This window comes from Myotis nattereri (genome assembly GCF_964212035.1).
Source record: "Myotis nattereri genome assembly, chromosome: 2".
Classification (NCBI taxonomy): domain Eukaryota; kingdom Metazoa; phylum Chordata; class Mammalia; order Chiroptera; family Vespertilionidae; genus Myotis; species Myotis nattereri.
In genome coordinates this window covers 84370659-84384878 of record NC_138076.1, presented here as the reverse complement: position 1 = coordinate 84384878, position 14220 = coordinate 84370659, and the positions used below count along the sequence as shown (strand labels likewise).

Genomic DNA, 14220 nt, shown 5'->3' with positions numbered 1-14220 from the left:
CTGACACGTGTGTCATAGGTTCGCCATCACTGTTCTAGAGCCTTCCTTCTGATAGCCAAAGAAAGAACTGATGGCCTTTATTTCCCGGTTCCCCAATGAGACACAATGCCTTTTTCCATAATACAATCAAGTAAAAGAGATGCAATCAACCAAAGTTGGCATAACTTTTTTAAAATATGTTTTTATTGATTTCAGAGAGGAAAGGAGAGGGAAGAGATAGAAACATTAATGATGAGAGGGAATCATTGATTGGCTGCCTCCTTTACGCCCCCTACTGGGGATTCAGTCTGCAACCTGAGCATGTGCCCTGACCAGGAATTGAACCGTGATCTCCTATCCTAGTTCAGAGGTCAGCACTCAACCAGTGAGCCATACCCGCCAGGAGACATAACTTTTTTTTTAAACATAAAGCCTGTTTAAACATTGTATACCAGTACAAGGTTTGTGTGCCCAGTGTTTCAAAAGAAAGGCCAAATTCAATAGATCAGAGTTTCGGAGCAAGGAAAGGTTTATTGATTGAGAAAGCCTAGCTCAAGAAGATGGGAGAACTAATTCTCAAATCCATCTCTTTTTTTTAAAATATGTTTTTATTGCTTTCAGAGAGGAGGGAAGAGGGAGAGCGAGATAGAAACACCCATGATGAGAGAGAATCACTGATCGGCTGCCTCCTGCAAGTCCCCCACTGGGGGTTGAGGCCACAAGCTAGGCATGTGCCCTTGACCCGAATGAACCTGGAACCTTTCAGTTAGCAGGCCGAAGCTCTATCCACTGAGCCAAACCAGCTAGGGCAAATAAGTAAGCTAAAAATTCAGGCCTCTTATGTATCAGGGGAAGAGAGGATGGGTGATGTAGAGATAGGTGGGGACTGTAGAAAGCCAGGAGCTGAAGAAAAGCATGAAATTTCTAAATCCCTTTGTTCTTGGTCAGTCCATTGACACCTGCTGATCTGAGTTGGTTCTGGAGTCATTACTTAGTGCATGTTTCCCCACCTCTTCACTGACGGAGGGGCTGCTCTAGTTAATTAGCATATGCACAGCAGGAGCTATTAGCAAACTTGAAGGCCAGAGAGAGGAAGCATTTCACTCTTACAATTTCAATTTTCATAATCTTATCCTTTCATGTCCATATTCTTTTATTCTAATTGTAGCCTGAGTCAGGACTTCACCGATGGGTTTTTGTACCACAGTTCAGGAATTCCCATATAAAGGCTATCTGGGAATTTCTCTTTTCAATCTCCTGATCATTTTACCCACTCTTGAGAAAAAAGGCTTTGAGTCCCCAGCAAGGGGTCAAGCCAAGGGACCATGGATCTGGTATCATTTAACCAGCCTGACTGTTGCCCACAGAGATTGCTGGTCAGGTTTCTCATTGCAATCTCTTCCTTACAGTCTTTTAAATTTCTCCACTCCAAGCAGACTTGTTTGGAGCCTTTAATCTTAGGTGACCAACTAGGGATCACCTTGGCCCATTCAGCCTTTGGTAGTGCTGAGCTAAAATCTTTGTTTGAACTTGATCAAGGTTCACTTTATTCATTTTTTTCCTAATTGCCATATTCCTCATAATAGCTATTGTCATTTTAGCTTACAGTTTTCTTGAAGGCTAGCAGCAGTTTGATAGCCATTAATGGAGTTCAGCCCACATTTCTGCCTGGCCATATTTTGGAGCTTTTGTTATCAGAGAAAAGTGTTCATGGGTGGTCTTTCTCCATTGCTAGTGGGAGTGGGGTTCTTGGGGTTCTGCTGGAATAAGCATTTCTGGAGGCCCCCACAGGTAGAAAGTTTTATTTCTGTGGAATTATATTCCTGGGTTTCCAAAGTCCCATTTCCCTTAGTCCATTTATAGAAGTGTAGCTGGGGCTTCTGCCGGCCTGTGTCAGACGCCCCAGGAACCCCTCACCTGCAGCAGCCTCATGGGTAAGTGTGAGGCTCCAGCCACAGACCAACTATTCGGGGAGGAACAAGCTCCTCTATCCCTAAGGTTCTTCTGGCTGGTCTAATAATCAAATAGACATGAGACAGATTAACAAGAGAAAATAACAAACAAACACAAAAAATTTTCCCCTTTTCCTTTCATTCATTAGCATTCATTTCATGCAGAATTCATTCAGGCCATAAATTTTTGTTTCTTCAGTTTCTTCTGGGACATCTTTTTCTTCTGTGCAGCCTCCTCTTCTGGTTTTAGGAACAACCTGCTCTTTTTCAGTAAGAGGCCTTTCACTGTAGCAGAGAGAACTCATGTATCCACCCCGGGGCTCTGTAGGTTCTACCTCACATCTTGGGAGCTTTGTTCACCTGGATGTGCTCCATGACCAGAGAATCTACATCTAAACCCGTAAACTCAGCAGTGCTCTCTCTGCATTTTGAAGCAGCAAAAATGCAGCACTCTTTTTGGGCCACCAACCCTGTGTCCAGCCCCAGTGTTTGGCCTGGGCATACCTACCAACTCCACCATTGTAACGATGGAATGGCACACATCTTCTGTATAGTGACAGCCTTCGGTGTCTTTGCGGATATGCATACCCTTGAAGGCCTGTGCAGTTTCATGAGTGTTCTTAAAGTGAACACGGATTTGAACCTGTTGATTTGTATGATTGTGTTTTTTTTTTGGAGCGGGGGGAGTCAAGTGAACAGCAACCCTATTTCAGAGGTGACCTCAGCCCACTTACAGGAAGAGAAAGTAACCAAATTTAATACAAATGTATGTGTGGGAACCTTGCATATGAGAGCATCAGAGACTCCACATGCAGGAGAGGCTGACAGATGGAAAGGGGGGTTGAGGTATATAAGACATTCTGAGCTAGGGATGACGTAATGCACCTTGGAGTCTTCAAAGGGTCATCGCAGGATAAGAAGAGCAGATGTTTAGTAAATAAAAGTTTACCCTGCCATGTAGGTGGGTTGAAAAGATTATGGCTGGCCGAAACCGGTTTGGCTCAGTGGATAGAGCGTCGGCCTGCGGACTGAGAGGTCTGGGTTCGATTCCGGTCAAGGGCATGCACCTGGGTTGCGGGCACATCCCCAGTAGGAGATGTGCAGGAGGCAGCTGATCGATGTTTCTCTCTCATCGATGTTTCTAACTCTCTATCTCTCTCCCTTTCTCTCTGTAAAAAATCAATAAAATATATTAAAAAAAAAAAAAGAAAAGGAAAGATTATGGCTGATAATCTCTTATGAGCCAAGACTATAATTCAGTTTCTTCTAAGTAGTTAAGTGTTGGGGCAGAAGTTTCTCCTGAGCCTGTGGCTAATGTTGTCTTTAGGTCAAAACAATCTGCATAGCACAGAAGCACATCTTGCGGTGACTTGTTCTGGACCCCACACTGACCATATAGGGACATCAATACCAACGTGAGGCTGCTCCAGTACAGTCTAATCCAGGCTTCTCAGCCTGCCCATTTGGATCTGTTAATCCAAATAAGTAAAATAAACTGCCTCTTAAGGAAGAGAAAAGAAGAAGGAAGTTGCTTTTCACCTAAAAAAAAATTCAGTCAGAGAGCATTTGAGATCATGCTCCCTAGCATATATCATTGGTTTAGGTTAAATAAGCTCTTATAAAGATTCTCAAAAAATAAATAAAATAGAAATTAAAAATTTTAAAAAAACAACATTCAGTTGCCCCACCAAATACAACTAATTTTTTTTTCTTTGTCTGGGCCAGAGACAAAGCTCTAAAAGTTCTCTTTTGATATCATCAGCAGCAGGTCCAGCAATGGTACTTACCCTCACAAGGAGGAGTCCTTGCTGAGGACCTGTTGGTGATGTGCCTGGAACCCCACCTTAGAAGCCACTGTGTTTAAGACTCTCCCACGTCCTCAAATCCAGAGAAGGAGCAGCTGCCATTCTCACTCTTGGAGACACAGCACTGATTCCAGCTGCACCTTGGCACTGGGCCCAGTGCGGGCTCCTCCTTGGCACTGCTACGAGTGAAGAATGAGACTGCTGTACATATGAGACACATTGTTCTTCTCTAGGTCGTTATCTGGCAGGAGGAGCACCTGGCTGCATTTTCAAAATGCCACATACACTCACCTCAAAATGACAGGTACACCAGGGTTTGAGAAGCTGGCACAGGAGGAATAAATTCAGAAGACAGTCCAAACTTCATCCATCATATATAGATTTTTCAACTACAGGGTTATTGAATATGACATCAACTTAGAGATACTCCAAGGGAAACCAATTATTTTTTCTCTCTGATGATATACAGCTGTAATAACATTCCGTGCACCAGTTTCATAAGACATGCTGATGTGCTACCAGGTTCCAAGAACCCAAAATGAACCCATATGGATTTAGCAACTGGATTTTTCTTCTATTGGAAAACATGTCAAACTCTGACAACTGTTTCTCTTTAGCTCAGTGTGACAAAATTGTGATTTTTCCCCCATGATGCTTTTAGGGTCTGAGCAAAGCCCATGATGACCAGCAGTGCACTTTCCCTCTTTGTTTAAGTCTGAATAATACAGACCACTTTAAGTTTCAAAAAACATGGGAATGGGCCTCTATTTTCTTTATTTTATTTTCTGCCTCTCCCTTCAGATAGCTTTTCCTTTCATGTTCTACTTGGAGAACACAGTTTATTTACACAGTCTTCTAAATAGTCCCTCTGCTAAATGACTTTGGCCATTCATACTTTGTAGATACCTGAATATTGGACAATAAAGACCTCTCCTACAGGTTCTAGGATCTAGATAAGAACTGTGATAGGGACAGAATGTCAGAATATGTGTCCAAACTACTCTGGCCCTAGTTAAAGAGAAGAGTTTCTAGTGCTGGAGCTACTCCCCCCGCCCCCCCCCCCAACAAATATTTATAAATAGAATTTTTGGGAGTTTCCTGGACTTCTGATATGTCTATAGTCAGGAATACTATTAGCAATTTCCCTGGATCTTCCCTTAGAAGATCCCATATCGAAGATATTGGGCCTACTCAGTCAGTCTGGAAGGCCAGGAGCACAGCAAAAACCTGCCCTCTATTGGAAATACTTATTGGCAAAATCTTCATCACATCTGGATGCCTATAGTATATGCTATATGTGAATATATTCAGATAATTCAATACCCTTTTGAGACAGACAAATGTTATATAAAGAAATGCAGTGGCACAAATCTTGATTGTCTTAATTGCCTATAAGGTAAAGAGGGAGTGAGAAATAAGCTACTCAAATGGCTTCCATCTACAGAGAACATAAAACTGAGGCTTGCACAGGCCAGAGCCAGGTGGCTCTGTTGGCGGAGCATCGTCCCATACACCAAAAAAAAAAAGTTGCAGGTTCAATTCCTAGTCAGGGTACATACCTAGTGGCAGATTCGATCCCTGCAAGTTGGGGAACATATGGAAGGCAGATCAATGTTTCTCTCTCTCTCTCTCTCTCTCTCTCTCTCTCTCTCTCTCTCTCTCTCTCTCTCTCTCGTCTCTTCCTAAAAATCAGTAAAAATATATCCTCCAGGGGGTTTAAAAAAAAAAATCTAGGGCTAGAAATTCCCAACAACAGGTGATCCTAGTTATTAGTGATGATCTGTGACACTAATTAATCTGAGCAAAAGTATGTATTCTTTCTAGGAATTCTCATGACAATTTTTATAAAATTGGAGTCTTTAAGCATGTCAATTAGGTACATATCACAGAAGAGCAGTGGGATTTCGTTGGTAACATTATTTGGAGCTTTATAGATTTGAATCCTAAGTCCCTTGGGAGTTGCAACTTTCTGTCAGATTTTCTGCTTGGCAGTTAATGGAACAGAGTGCTATGTTCCAATTCAACTAAAGGAGAAAGGCCCTTAGAAAGCACTTTATTATTGTGATTTGTGGATAATTTTGCAATCATTCCTTGTGAAGACAGGTTGACATATAATTGGACCTAAAAGAATTGCATTTTTATGGGGGCATAGCAGCGTAGCATTTTATATCCCACGACACATTAGAGCAGCCTGACATTGCCTGGTGACTATGCTATGACTCTTCCTTCATTTCACATATGGCTTACATATTGGTTTTGGCATGCATTGAGCTTCTGTGAGATAAAATGAGTCAATACTTTTGATTTAGTACCAAAGCTTTGGAGCTGTGTTTGGCTGGAAACCACTGGCTATTGTTTTGAAGGAAAATGGGTCAGAATTTTTTTATTGAGAGACAAATAGCTTTGAAGAGATGTTGACAGACAAACTCTGGGTTTGTATCACTCCAACTTCTCTTGCTTTTTAATTTGTTCTGTTACAATAGATTTCTAATCCCAGCAGCCTGGGCCCCCTGTCATTGCCAGTCATCATTGTTAAATCCCATCCAGATACAGTCCAAACCTTCTCAATAACTCTTTTTATAAAAGAGCTGTTCTTCTGAACTTCCCCGAGCCTGGCTGCATCCTCCAGGTCTTCCTGCTCAGGCACACCCTTTACATATGCCCGGCTCCTCTGCAGATCAGGACATACATATTATGTGTAACCAAGATGCTTCTTTACATCAAGCTCTCCCCCTACCACCACCATGGTTTCCATCACTGTCTCATTTCACACATCTGCACAGACCAGTTTACATCTGAATTGGAATGTTCCCCCTAATACGTGGGTATTAGGAAGTAGAATGCAATGTAGGCACATGCACTTAATAAAGGTTGAGTGGTGATGTTTTGATGTTTTCAGTGAATAGAGTTGAGACTATATTTAGGTTGCGCCTGAGAAAAGTAATTGGGGGAGTGTATTCTCCTCTAGAAACTACTGACCATAAAGAATGAGTCATTGACCTAAATCTTTTTGGAGGAGGTGGAGTGGGGGCTTATAAACAACAAATGCATTTCTCACAATTCTGGAAGTTGGGAAGTCTAAGATCAAGGTATGGCGGATTCTGTGTCTTGTGAGGGCTCACTTCCTCATAGACAGTTGTCCTCTTACTGTAACCTCACATGAAAGGTGACCTAACTCTTGTTTCCAGACACAAATGCCCATCTCAATAAATCAGCAGACATTTGTCAAGAACTTTCTGTAAAAATGACCCTCATTGTGGGAAGGAATCATCTAAGCCAGTGGTCACCAACCGATGGTCCGCGGACCACTGGTGGCCCGTGAGGTCTGAAAGGTTGGTGACCACTGATCTAGGCACCTGTTTAAAAGGCAGAATCTTTAGCCACGCATGCACAGCTTCTGTGTATTGTGAAACTAAAATCTGAGGTGATACCGAAGCAGGCACTTCTGGGACCACGTTTTGAGCATTACTGGCCTGCCATATGACAAGAACTGTGTTAGCAAAGAAATGGTGACAAGATGATCTCTTACCTCAAGAAGTTCATAGATGAGTGAGAAAGAAAGCAGTTAATGACAATGAAATGTGATTCATACTAAAATCAGAAACACGGAGAGGGGCTACTTATGCTCTAGGTGCCTTGTCAGAAGAAACAATACATGGAGTTTCTCTGGATAAACAAGGGAGTTCCAAGGCCATTTCAGATACAAGGAGAAATTTACTGAAAGGCCCAAATAGAGTCCTTACCAAATAAGTGGACCAAACTCCTTTCTGGACTTTAAGCTTTTTAGAATCTCAAGGTGCTGAGAACCATCAGCTCAAACCACAAGTGTTTGATCAGCCTTCTGCCACTGACTCACAGCCCTCCCTCTCTCCACTTCCCGTAGCTGTTTTATCACTCTGCACTGCCCACAGACAACTGTGCCCTTGTGGCTTTGTGGAAGACCCAGATGTCACACAGCATCATTCCTGCTACTCCCGTAGAGCCTTTGAATGGGTTGCTATAGGAAGCCAGAATACTTCAAGTTGGCTATGGTCAGGCCTCCACTGGCTTCCAGAGAGATAGCTGTTCCTCAGCAGTGCTAAGGTTCCTGGACATCCTAGGGCTGCTCCCCCACCCCCACGCCCCCGCCCCAATGAGCTGATAGACCCACAGTTTTCCGGGCTTCCCAGAAGACTAGCAACCAGTGTAGATGTAGGGGAAGCTAATCTCAGCCAGAACTATACAAGGTGACACAGTGTGGAATGAAACTCCAAGCAGACTGAGGAAGGGAAGTATATTCTGGTAGGATCCCATTTCTCATTCAACTCAAAGAGAATACTGCACTGACTAAACTGAATGTACAACTTGATATTTTGTTCTCATCAGGTACACAAAAAAGTTTATAAGTTCACAAGACAAAAAGAGGGGCGTGGGAGGGATTGGCCCTGTGACAAACCACAAGACCTGATGATCTTTAAACAGCACTAATCGGGGTAGGCCCACTCTCTGCTGGCCTCCCCTGATGACTCCCTGAGACCCCGCACCAACACAAAGGTGTGCAAGCACCCGGTGGGTGGCAGCTAGACTTGGTATAACTGGAGACATTTGCTGAGTGGCCTCAGGCCCAGTGCTGTCACCGAGTTTGAACTGCTAACAGTCCGGTGAACACCACTCACCTCCACCTGGCGACCCACTGTGAACCTACCTCATGCAGCTCTTTCAGTGACTGAGCCTAACTGGCAGCTGGTGGAGTGAGAGAGGGGCGGTGCATCTTGGGGATGCCTTGGGACTTCTGCTGACCTGTCCCCAGGCCTGGTGCTGGGAAAAGCCGGCATGGATGTACAGCTTGGCCCTTCCCACATGCACCCAGCGGTAGGAGGGGAACCAAACAATGCCAACTAAGTACACTAAAAATGGCGATTTGCCACCTAAAGATATTATTACCATTATTACCTTTTATCATCACCATTATTTCATAAAAAGACATTTTAGCAAAAAAAAAAAAAAAAAAAAAAGGAAGAATGTGGTCTCAGAATAAAATAGTAGGGCTTTAATATCTCAAGAAAAAAAGATCCACTTCTGAAAGTGAGCTTTGAGTTTTATGGAGAAATGTAATGAGTTATTTCTATCTTCCTCATTTCACTGCAAACCAATACAGCCCACCTAAAAGCAGGCCTCTGAGGACAGGTGTTTGAGGGCGCTTATCCAGATGCTTCAGAATGAACTGGCAGGCATCCCAGAGATTCCAAGTATCACACAGGCGATCGGGGCACCATGAGAGCCTACCCCAGATCAACCCAAGGTCACCAGCTATTCACAGGGTGCCCTCCTACAAGAACGAGGAGCTCTTGTCTAGGGCCCCCCCTGACCTCATTTCATACAAGGTGGGCGTCCCTTTGCTTTGGCTTTCAAGCATCAAAGCTTCCAAATAAACAATGTGAGGGCTTATCCTCGGATCTAAGTCGTCTCAAAGCCTGCTTAACAGAGAACTAAACAAGTGTCATCCAAACACAGTTTCTTAACAAATGGAAGCAAGGTCCTCATGTCCTCTACTTTGATTTTGTATGCGAGAGCAGGGAGAGTAGAAAGGCAATGCTTGTACTTCAGCCCTGACACCAACATCAAGTTTTTCATTTGTCAATACAGTGTTGACAGTTGATTTTTTTCACGTTAGAAAAGCCTTCTTATTTATTTATTTATTTATTTATTTATTTATTTATTTATTTATTTATTTATTTTTAAAGCCTTCTGATCTATAATCAGACTCCAACCAAACCATCCATTCCTGGACCTTTTGAATGATCGTGTAAGTTACAGCAGAGAGGAGAAAGCAAGCGGGCTCCCTTCAAACAGCAGCAGCAACCAGGGAGCAATAGCAAAGGCTTCAGACAGGATTTATGCTTCCTTCAGTGGCAGTTAGGGGAAATATGGATTAAATACTTTTCATAACTAGCAGCTATAATTATCAGGGAAATTTGAGGCAGCGTAATTTCTGACACAGCTGTGTGAGCCTTTTTCACACGACAAAGTCCACCGAGGGAAAGAAAAGAGATAATTTTATCCTTCTAATAACTACAATTTTATATTGGTAAATCAAGCATAAAATTGGTAGTTGAAATGCTTCCAGGAGCCTTTGTTTAGCAATACCTTTATTCATCTACATCGTCTCTCGGGCTCCAGCTTCTCCAACTACTATAATCCATGAGGTAGTTCTGTCTGTCATGTTACTGTGACTGTCTTCAGAGTGGCTGTTACTGAACGCTTGTTAGAAATGGCAAGACCATAAATAACTTAGCCTGACAAAACCATCATTGGAGTTAGGTGACATTATGACATGTCATCTCATAGATGAGACTCTTATTTGCCTCTTAATAATGTCCAATATTTGTCTCTTTAATTCAGGCATCATATCAACGTTTCTTCATGTCCATCCTTTCGGAGCCAATATAGAATATCTTTGGTCATACATGCAGCAGCTGGACTCCAAGGTAAATTCTTTCTCTCGAGGGGACTTGCTGGAATTGACATGTCAGTTTCTGGTTGCAGGGGGGCCTGTGAGCTGCATTAGGGGTGCACGAACCGATGGAGGTCAGCCAGCATTTCTCCTCTACAAGACCTGGGTTTTGGGCAGATAGTTGTTTTCTTTTCACTTTTGTCTTGTAGAAAGAAGAGCAGTTATCCAAAATGACAGTGACTTTTTCAGCAGATGCCAAATTACTTTAAAAAGCATATGAGGGACTTAAAATTGCAGGTTGTCCCAAAAGTTCCCAAAACAAGGGAGAAATCAGGTCAGGGTAGCTAATGGGCCATTATCCTTAGATCATGTTCTCACAGAATTCTGTTAAGGACTCCACACAAGAGAGGAAAAATCACCTCAAATAATATAAAGATCTGGTATGACTCTCAAGAAAACTGTATTAACGGTTGTTTTTCAGCATTATTCTCTAAATGACAGAAATAACCATTGAGACAGCTTTGTCCCTCCAGGGCCACTTCCAGAGTCAGGACATCACTCCTCATTTCTCTGTGGCTGTTTCTTCCATTTGCAAATGGCTGTACTCCTGGCCCACTGCAGTGTTGGTGTGCTAGAAGAGAAGGGGCACAAGAGCTCAAGTTATGTATGGAATTCCGGTGAACAATGAGAGGGCCCCTGGCGAAATAAAGTGATGTCATTAACCAGTACTGCCTGCGGGGGCCCTGGAAAGGGATGGACACAGAATCAAACCGAGAGGCAGGGCCTGTCACTGAGCAGCTTATTAAACGTCCTGCTGGGAAGAAAAATGGCAATAAGAAGCTCTTCCATAGAGCACCGCAAAGAGCACGGGGTGTGTAGGAACAGGAGCACAGCCGGCAGTCCTCTGACCCTGAAATGCACGCATTGTCATTCTAAATATACTATGGTCAGTATCAATTACATCACTACACTGTGTTCTTACTTTGATTCAAATGATTTTACCAATTCATGATCCCACAACTGTCTGACCTTTCTAATAGGGCTTATTCTTTGCCTTTGAGAGAAGTCATCTGGAATAAAAAGTATTTTTTAGTCACAGAGATGCATGCCCTTTTATGCTCTCACAGCTGGTGATAGGGTAGACCAAACAGAGTGAAAGGGAATGAGGAGGCTGTAGGGTTCTTGAAGTTCAGAGTCATAATGTGTCTTCTTGGTGGGCTCCCCTCATATGGATAGGGAGGTGTTAGAAAATGCTCATTTTAGCTCACATGAAATGAGAGGGGAGAGCTGGAGATGTCACTTTGTTGAAATAACACTTTGAAAGGCTTCTTTGTTGCTTTTTTTTTTTTTCCTTCACCAATACCATTCTTCCTTAATATGTCCACTATCTTTGCCTGGAGAATTAAATGTAATACTGCTCACACCAATGTGTTTGGCCTAGAATAAGCCCTCAAGAGATTATTCCTATTGCTGCCATTGTCTTCCCTTGTATTGTTGATGTCTTTCCCCCCCTGTGTGGAAATCCTAAGTGGGAAGCTTTTGTGGAGAAGCTGTTGGGTTTTAGTGTGAGCTGAAACGGCCAAAGAATCCACTTGTTCTTTATCGATGAATTCCAGGGCGCTTGTCCCATCTGCTCCAGCAAGTGTGGGTTGCTGATCTGTGCATCTGTGAAGTGTGTGTGTGTGAGTGTGTGTGTGCGCGCGTGCGTATGTGTGTGTGTGTGTGTGTGCACGTGCGCATGTGTAAAATCACCGGGAGGGTGATAAATAATTAATTATTTTGGTGGAGTATAAGCTCTTGTTTTATTCTCACCCTCAAAACAGAGTGTCTGTTGGGTGAGGCCTGTGAGGTCTCCTCAGACATCTCAGAGCAAAGCATTCACATACCTGGACTCTGGTCATCAAATGATGGGCCTTCCAGGAAGGGAATCGGTCAAAGGGTATTCCACTGCATCTCAGACTGGTACTCTCATTTACAAGATAATGACGAAATACACAGGGTCTCCCCCAGACAGCCCTCCATCTCCTGAAGGAAATGCTCAGGAGAATTGTCAAACCTTTCTCTGTGCCCAAGGTAAAAAAATATATGGAAAAAGTGCTCTGACTTAAAAACTCCTGGGTGCTAGTGATTGAACTAGATATTCTTTCTATCCCAGTGAAGCTGAAAGGATATTGACTTTTTAATCCAGACAGCAAATTATTGCTCTTTGCTGGGATTCCGTATCCTCAGGGCTTTAAGCAGAAAACAAAATAATGAAAGGTTGCCGGCTAAGTATCCACCAGGGCCTTGTCCCCGCACCAGCTGCGAAAGGCTCATAGTCCCGGAGCCAGAGCCACAGCCAGCCCGCGCATGCCGAGGCTGTCCGGTGCGGCGGCCTGGTGCACCTGCCTCGGGGGTCGCGGGGTGCCCTCCCCCGCCCGCCTCACACACAAGGATTTAGGCAGTGGCTTCCTCCTGCCCTGCACAACATGGGGGTGGGGGGGTGCCAACTCCACTAGGGCAGCTTTTTAAAAATTCCCCTTGGAACAACAGTTTCCTTCACATAGGACACCATCGCCGTCACCACAAATGTTGTAAAATTACATTTGGATTCTGCCTATCCCAGTGCTGATGACAGCAAGGAAAGCAGGCTCAATCCAGCCTGCAGCTGTTTTTATTAGGGTTTCCCCAACGGCCACATACAGGTATAAGAATGAAGAGAAATGGAAGGAGAGACAGGAATTAATTTAAGTTCTCCTGGCCAGGTAAATTGCACAGGCTCCCTAAAACTCTGTAACCCGATAATGGACCATTTTCCAGTTAAATGTTATTCCTGCTCTTGAAAATGATAATTGCATATCTTTCTCTTCTCTGCTGCTTTTAAACCACTCACTCTCATTCACTCAGCTCTGATGTATCAATAACATATGACCAATAAGCAATTCATTCCGAGGAAGACAGGGAAAAGTCAGTAGGGGCGCATGGCTCCCTGAAGCTGTGCTGAGTCAAAAACCATGTCCTGGGCCCAGGCAGCTTAGCTCTTCAGATGGCAGCACCATCTGGAAAATGGTTTCTGATCAATACAGAGAATCTCCCACAGCAGCCCAGAACCCTTCAGTCCTAAGGAGCAAGGAGGTGAGCATTAGCAGGTGAACATGCCTTTCTTATGGCCAATGGGACAGGTCCCTCTGCCCCTCCCCCAACCTGTGAATGCTTTTGGAGACTAAGACCCAGTTCTCCAAGTGCGTCTGGCTGCTCGTTCTACTAGTATATACCTGCAGCCTCTTCCCAAGGCCCACTGAGTGGAAGCTTTGATTCTGAAAACCAGATTTGACATAACATAGCTGCAGATGCTGGAGGATTTAGAAAGGCCTGTCATTTGGGCATGAGACCACTGTATGGTGCATGGACACATGCACATTTCCCATCACAGGGTTGAACTATTTGCATTTCTGTACACACAAAAAAAGCATACCTCTTGAAATACAAAACTAAAATATTTGGTCAGTTTCAAGGAGATTCATATCAGCCTTAAGTGGAGAGCATTCTTTCCCAGACTGTAGCTAGGGAAAAGGGTAGATGAAATGTTCCCAGTAGTGTTGGTAAGATTGCCCACCTGAGTAATTTTTAATAGTATGTATATTTAATAGTATGTATGTTCTCCTAAATAACTACCTGTCACAATATATTAATGATTGAATGAGTTTTCTGTTCCTTAGACAGGCTATAATGGATGTGTTTTATAGATATCACAGCACCTCAGGAAAATTTATGACATATGACAAGCATTGGAAGTAACAATACTTCCATTTGGCTGCATAAAGAATAAAAAGATAGTTGCTGCCCAACCAGCATGGCTCAGTGGTTGAGCTTTGACCTATGACCCAGAAGGTCATGGTTTGATTCCTAATCAGGGCACATGACCGGTTGTGGGCTTGATCCCCAGTGGGGGACATGCAGGAGGCCGCCGTTCAATGATTCTCTCCCATCATTGATGTTTCTATCTCTCTCTCCCTCTCCCTTCCTCTCTGAAATCAATCCTATCTAATAAAAGAGAAACATGGTAATTAGC

General features: G+C 43.5%; 1 protein-coding gene and 1 pseudogene across 4 annotated transcripts in view; one reads left to right on the top strand and one right to left on the bottom strand.

Moving 5' to 3' along the window:
• The window catches only part of ENOX1 (ecto-NOX disulfide-thiol exchanger 1), a 593708-nt gene that overhangs the window by 568135 nt on the left and 11353 nt on the right, over nt 1-14220 (top strand). For all 3 annotated transcript variants that reach the window (XM_081082747.1, XM_081082748.1, XM_081082749.1), the window contains one exon: nt 10118-10203. In XM_081082747.1, the coding sequence (XP_080938873.1) occupies nt 10118-10203 (86 nt within the window). The remainder of the gene's footprint in view (nt 1-10117; nt 10204-14220) is intronic.
• On the bottom strand, nt 2104-6482 carry LOC308511754 (large ribosomal subunit protein uL22-like; annotated as a pseudogene). The gene is made up of 2 exons: nt 6456-6482; nt 2104-2635 (listed from the first exon to the last, which is right to left on the bottom strand). The product of its transcript is annotated as a large ribosomal subunit protein uL22-like (transcript).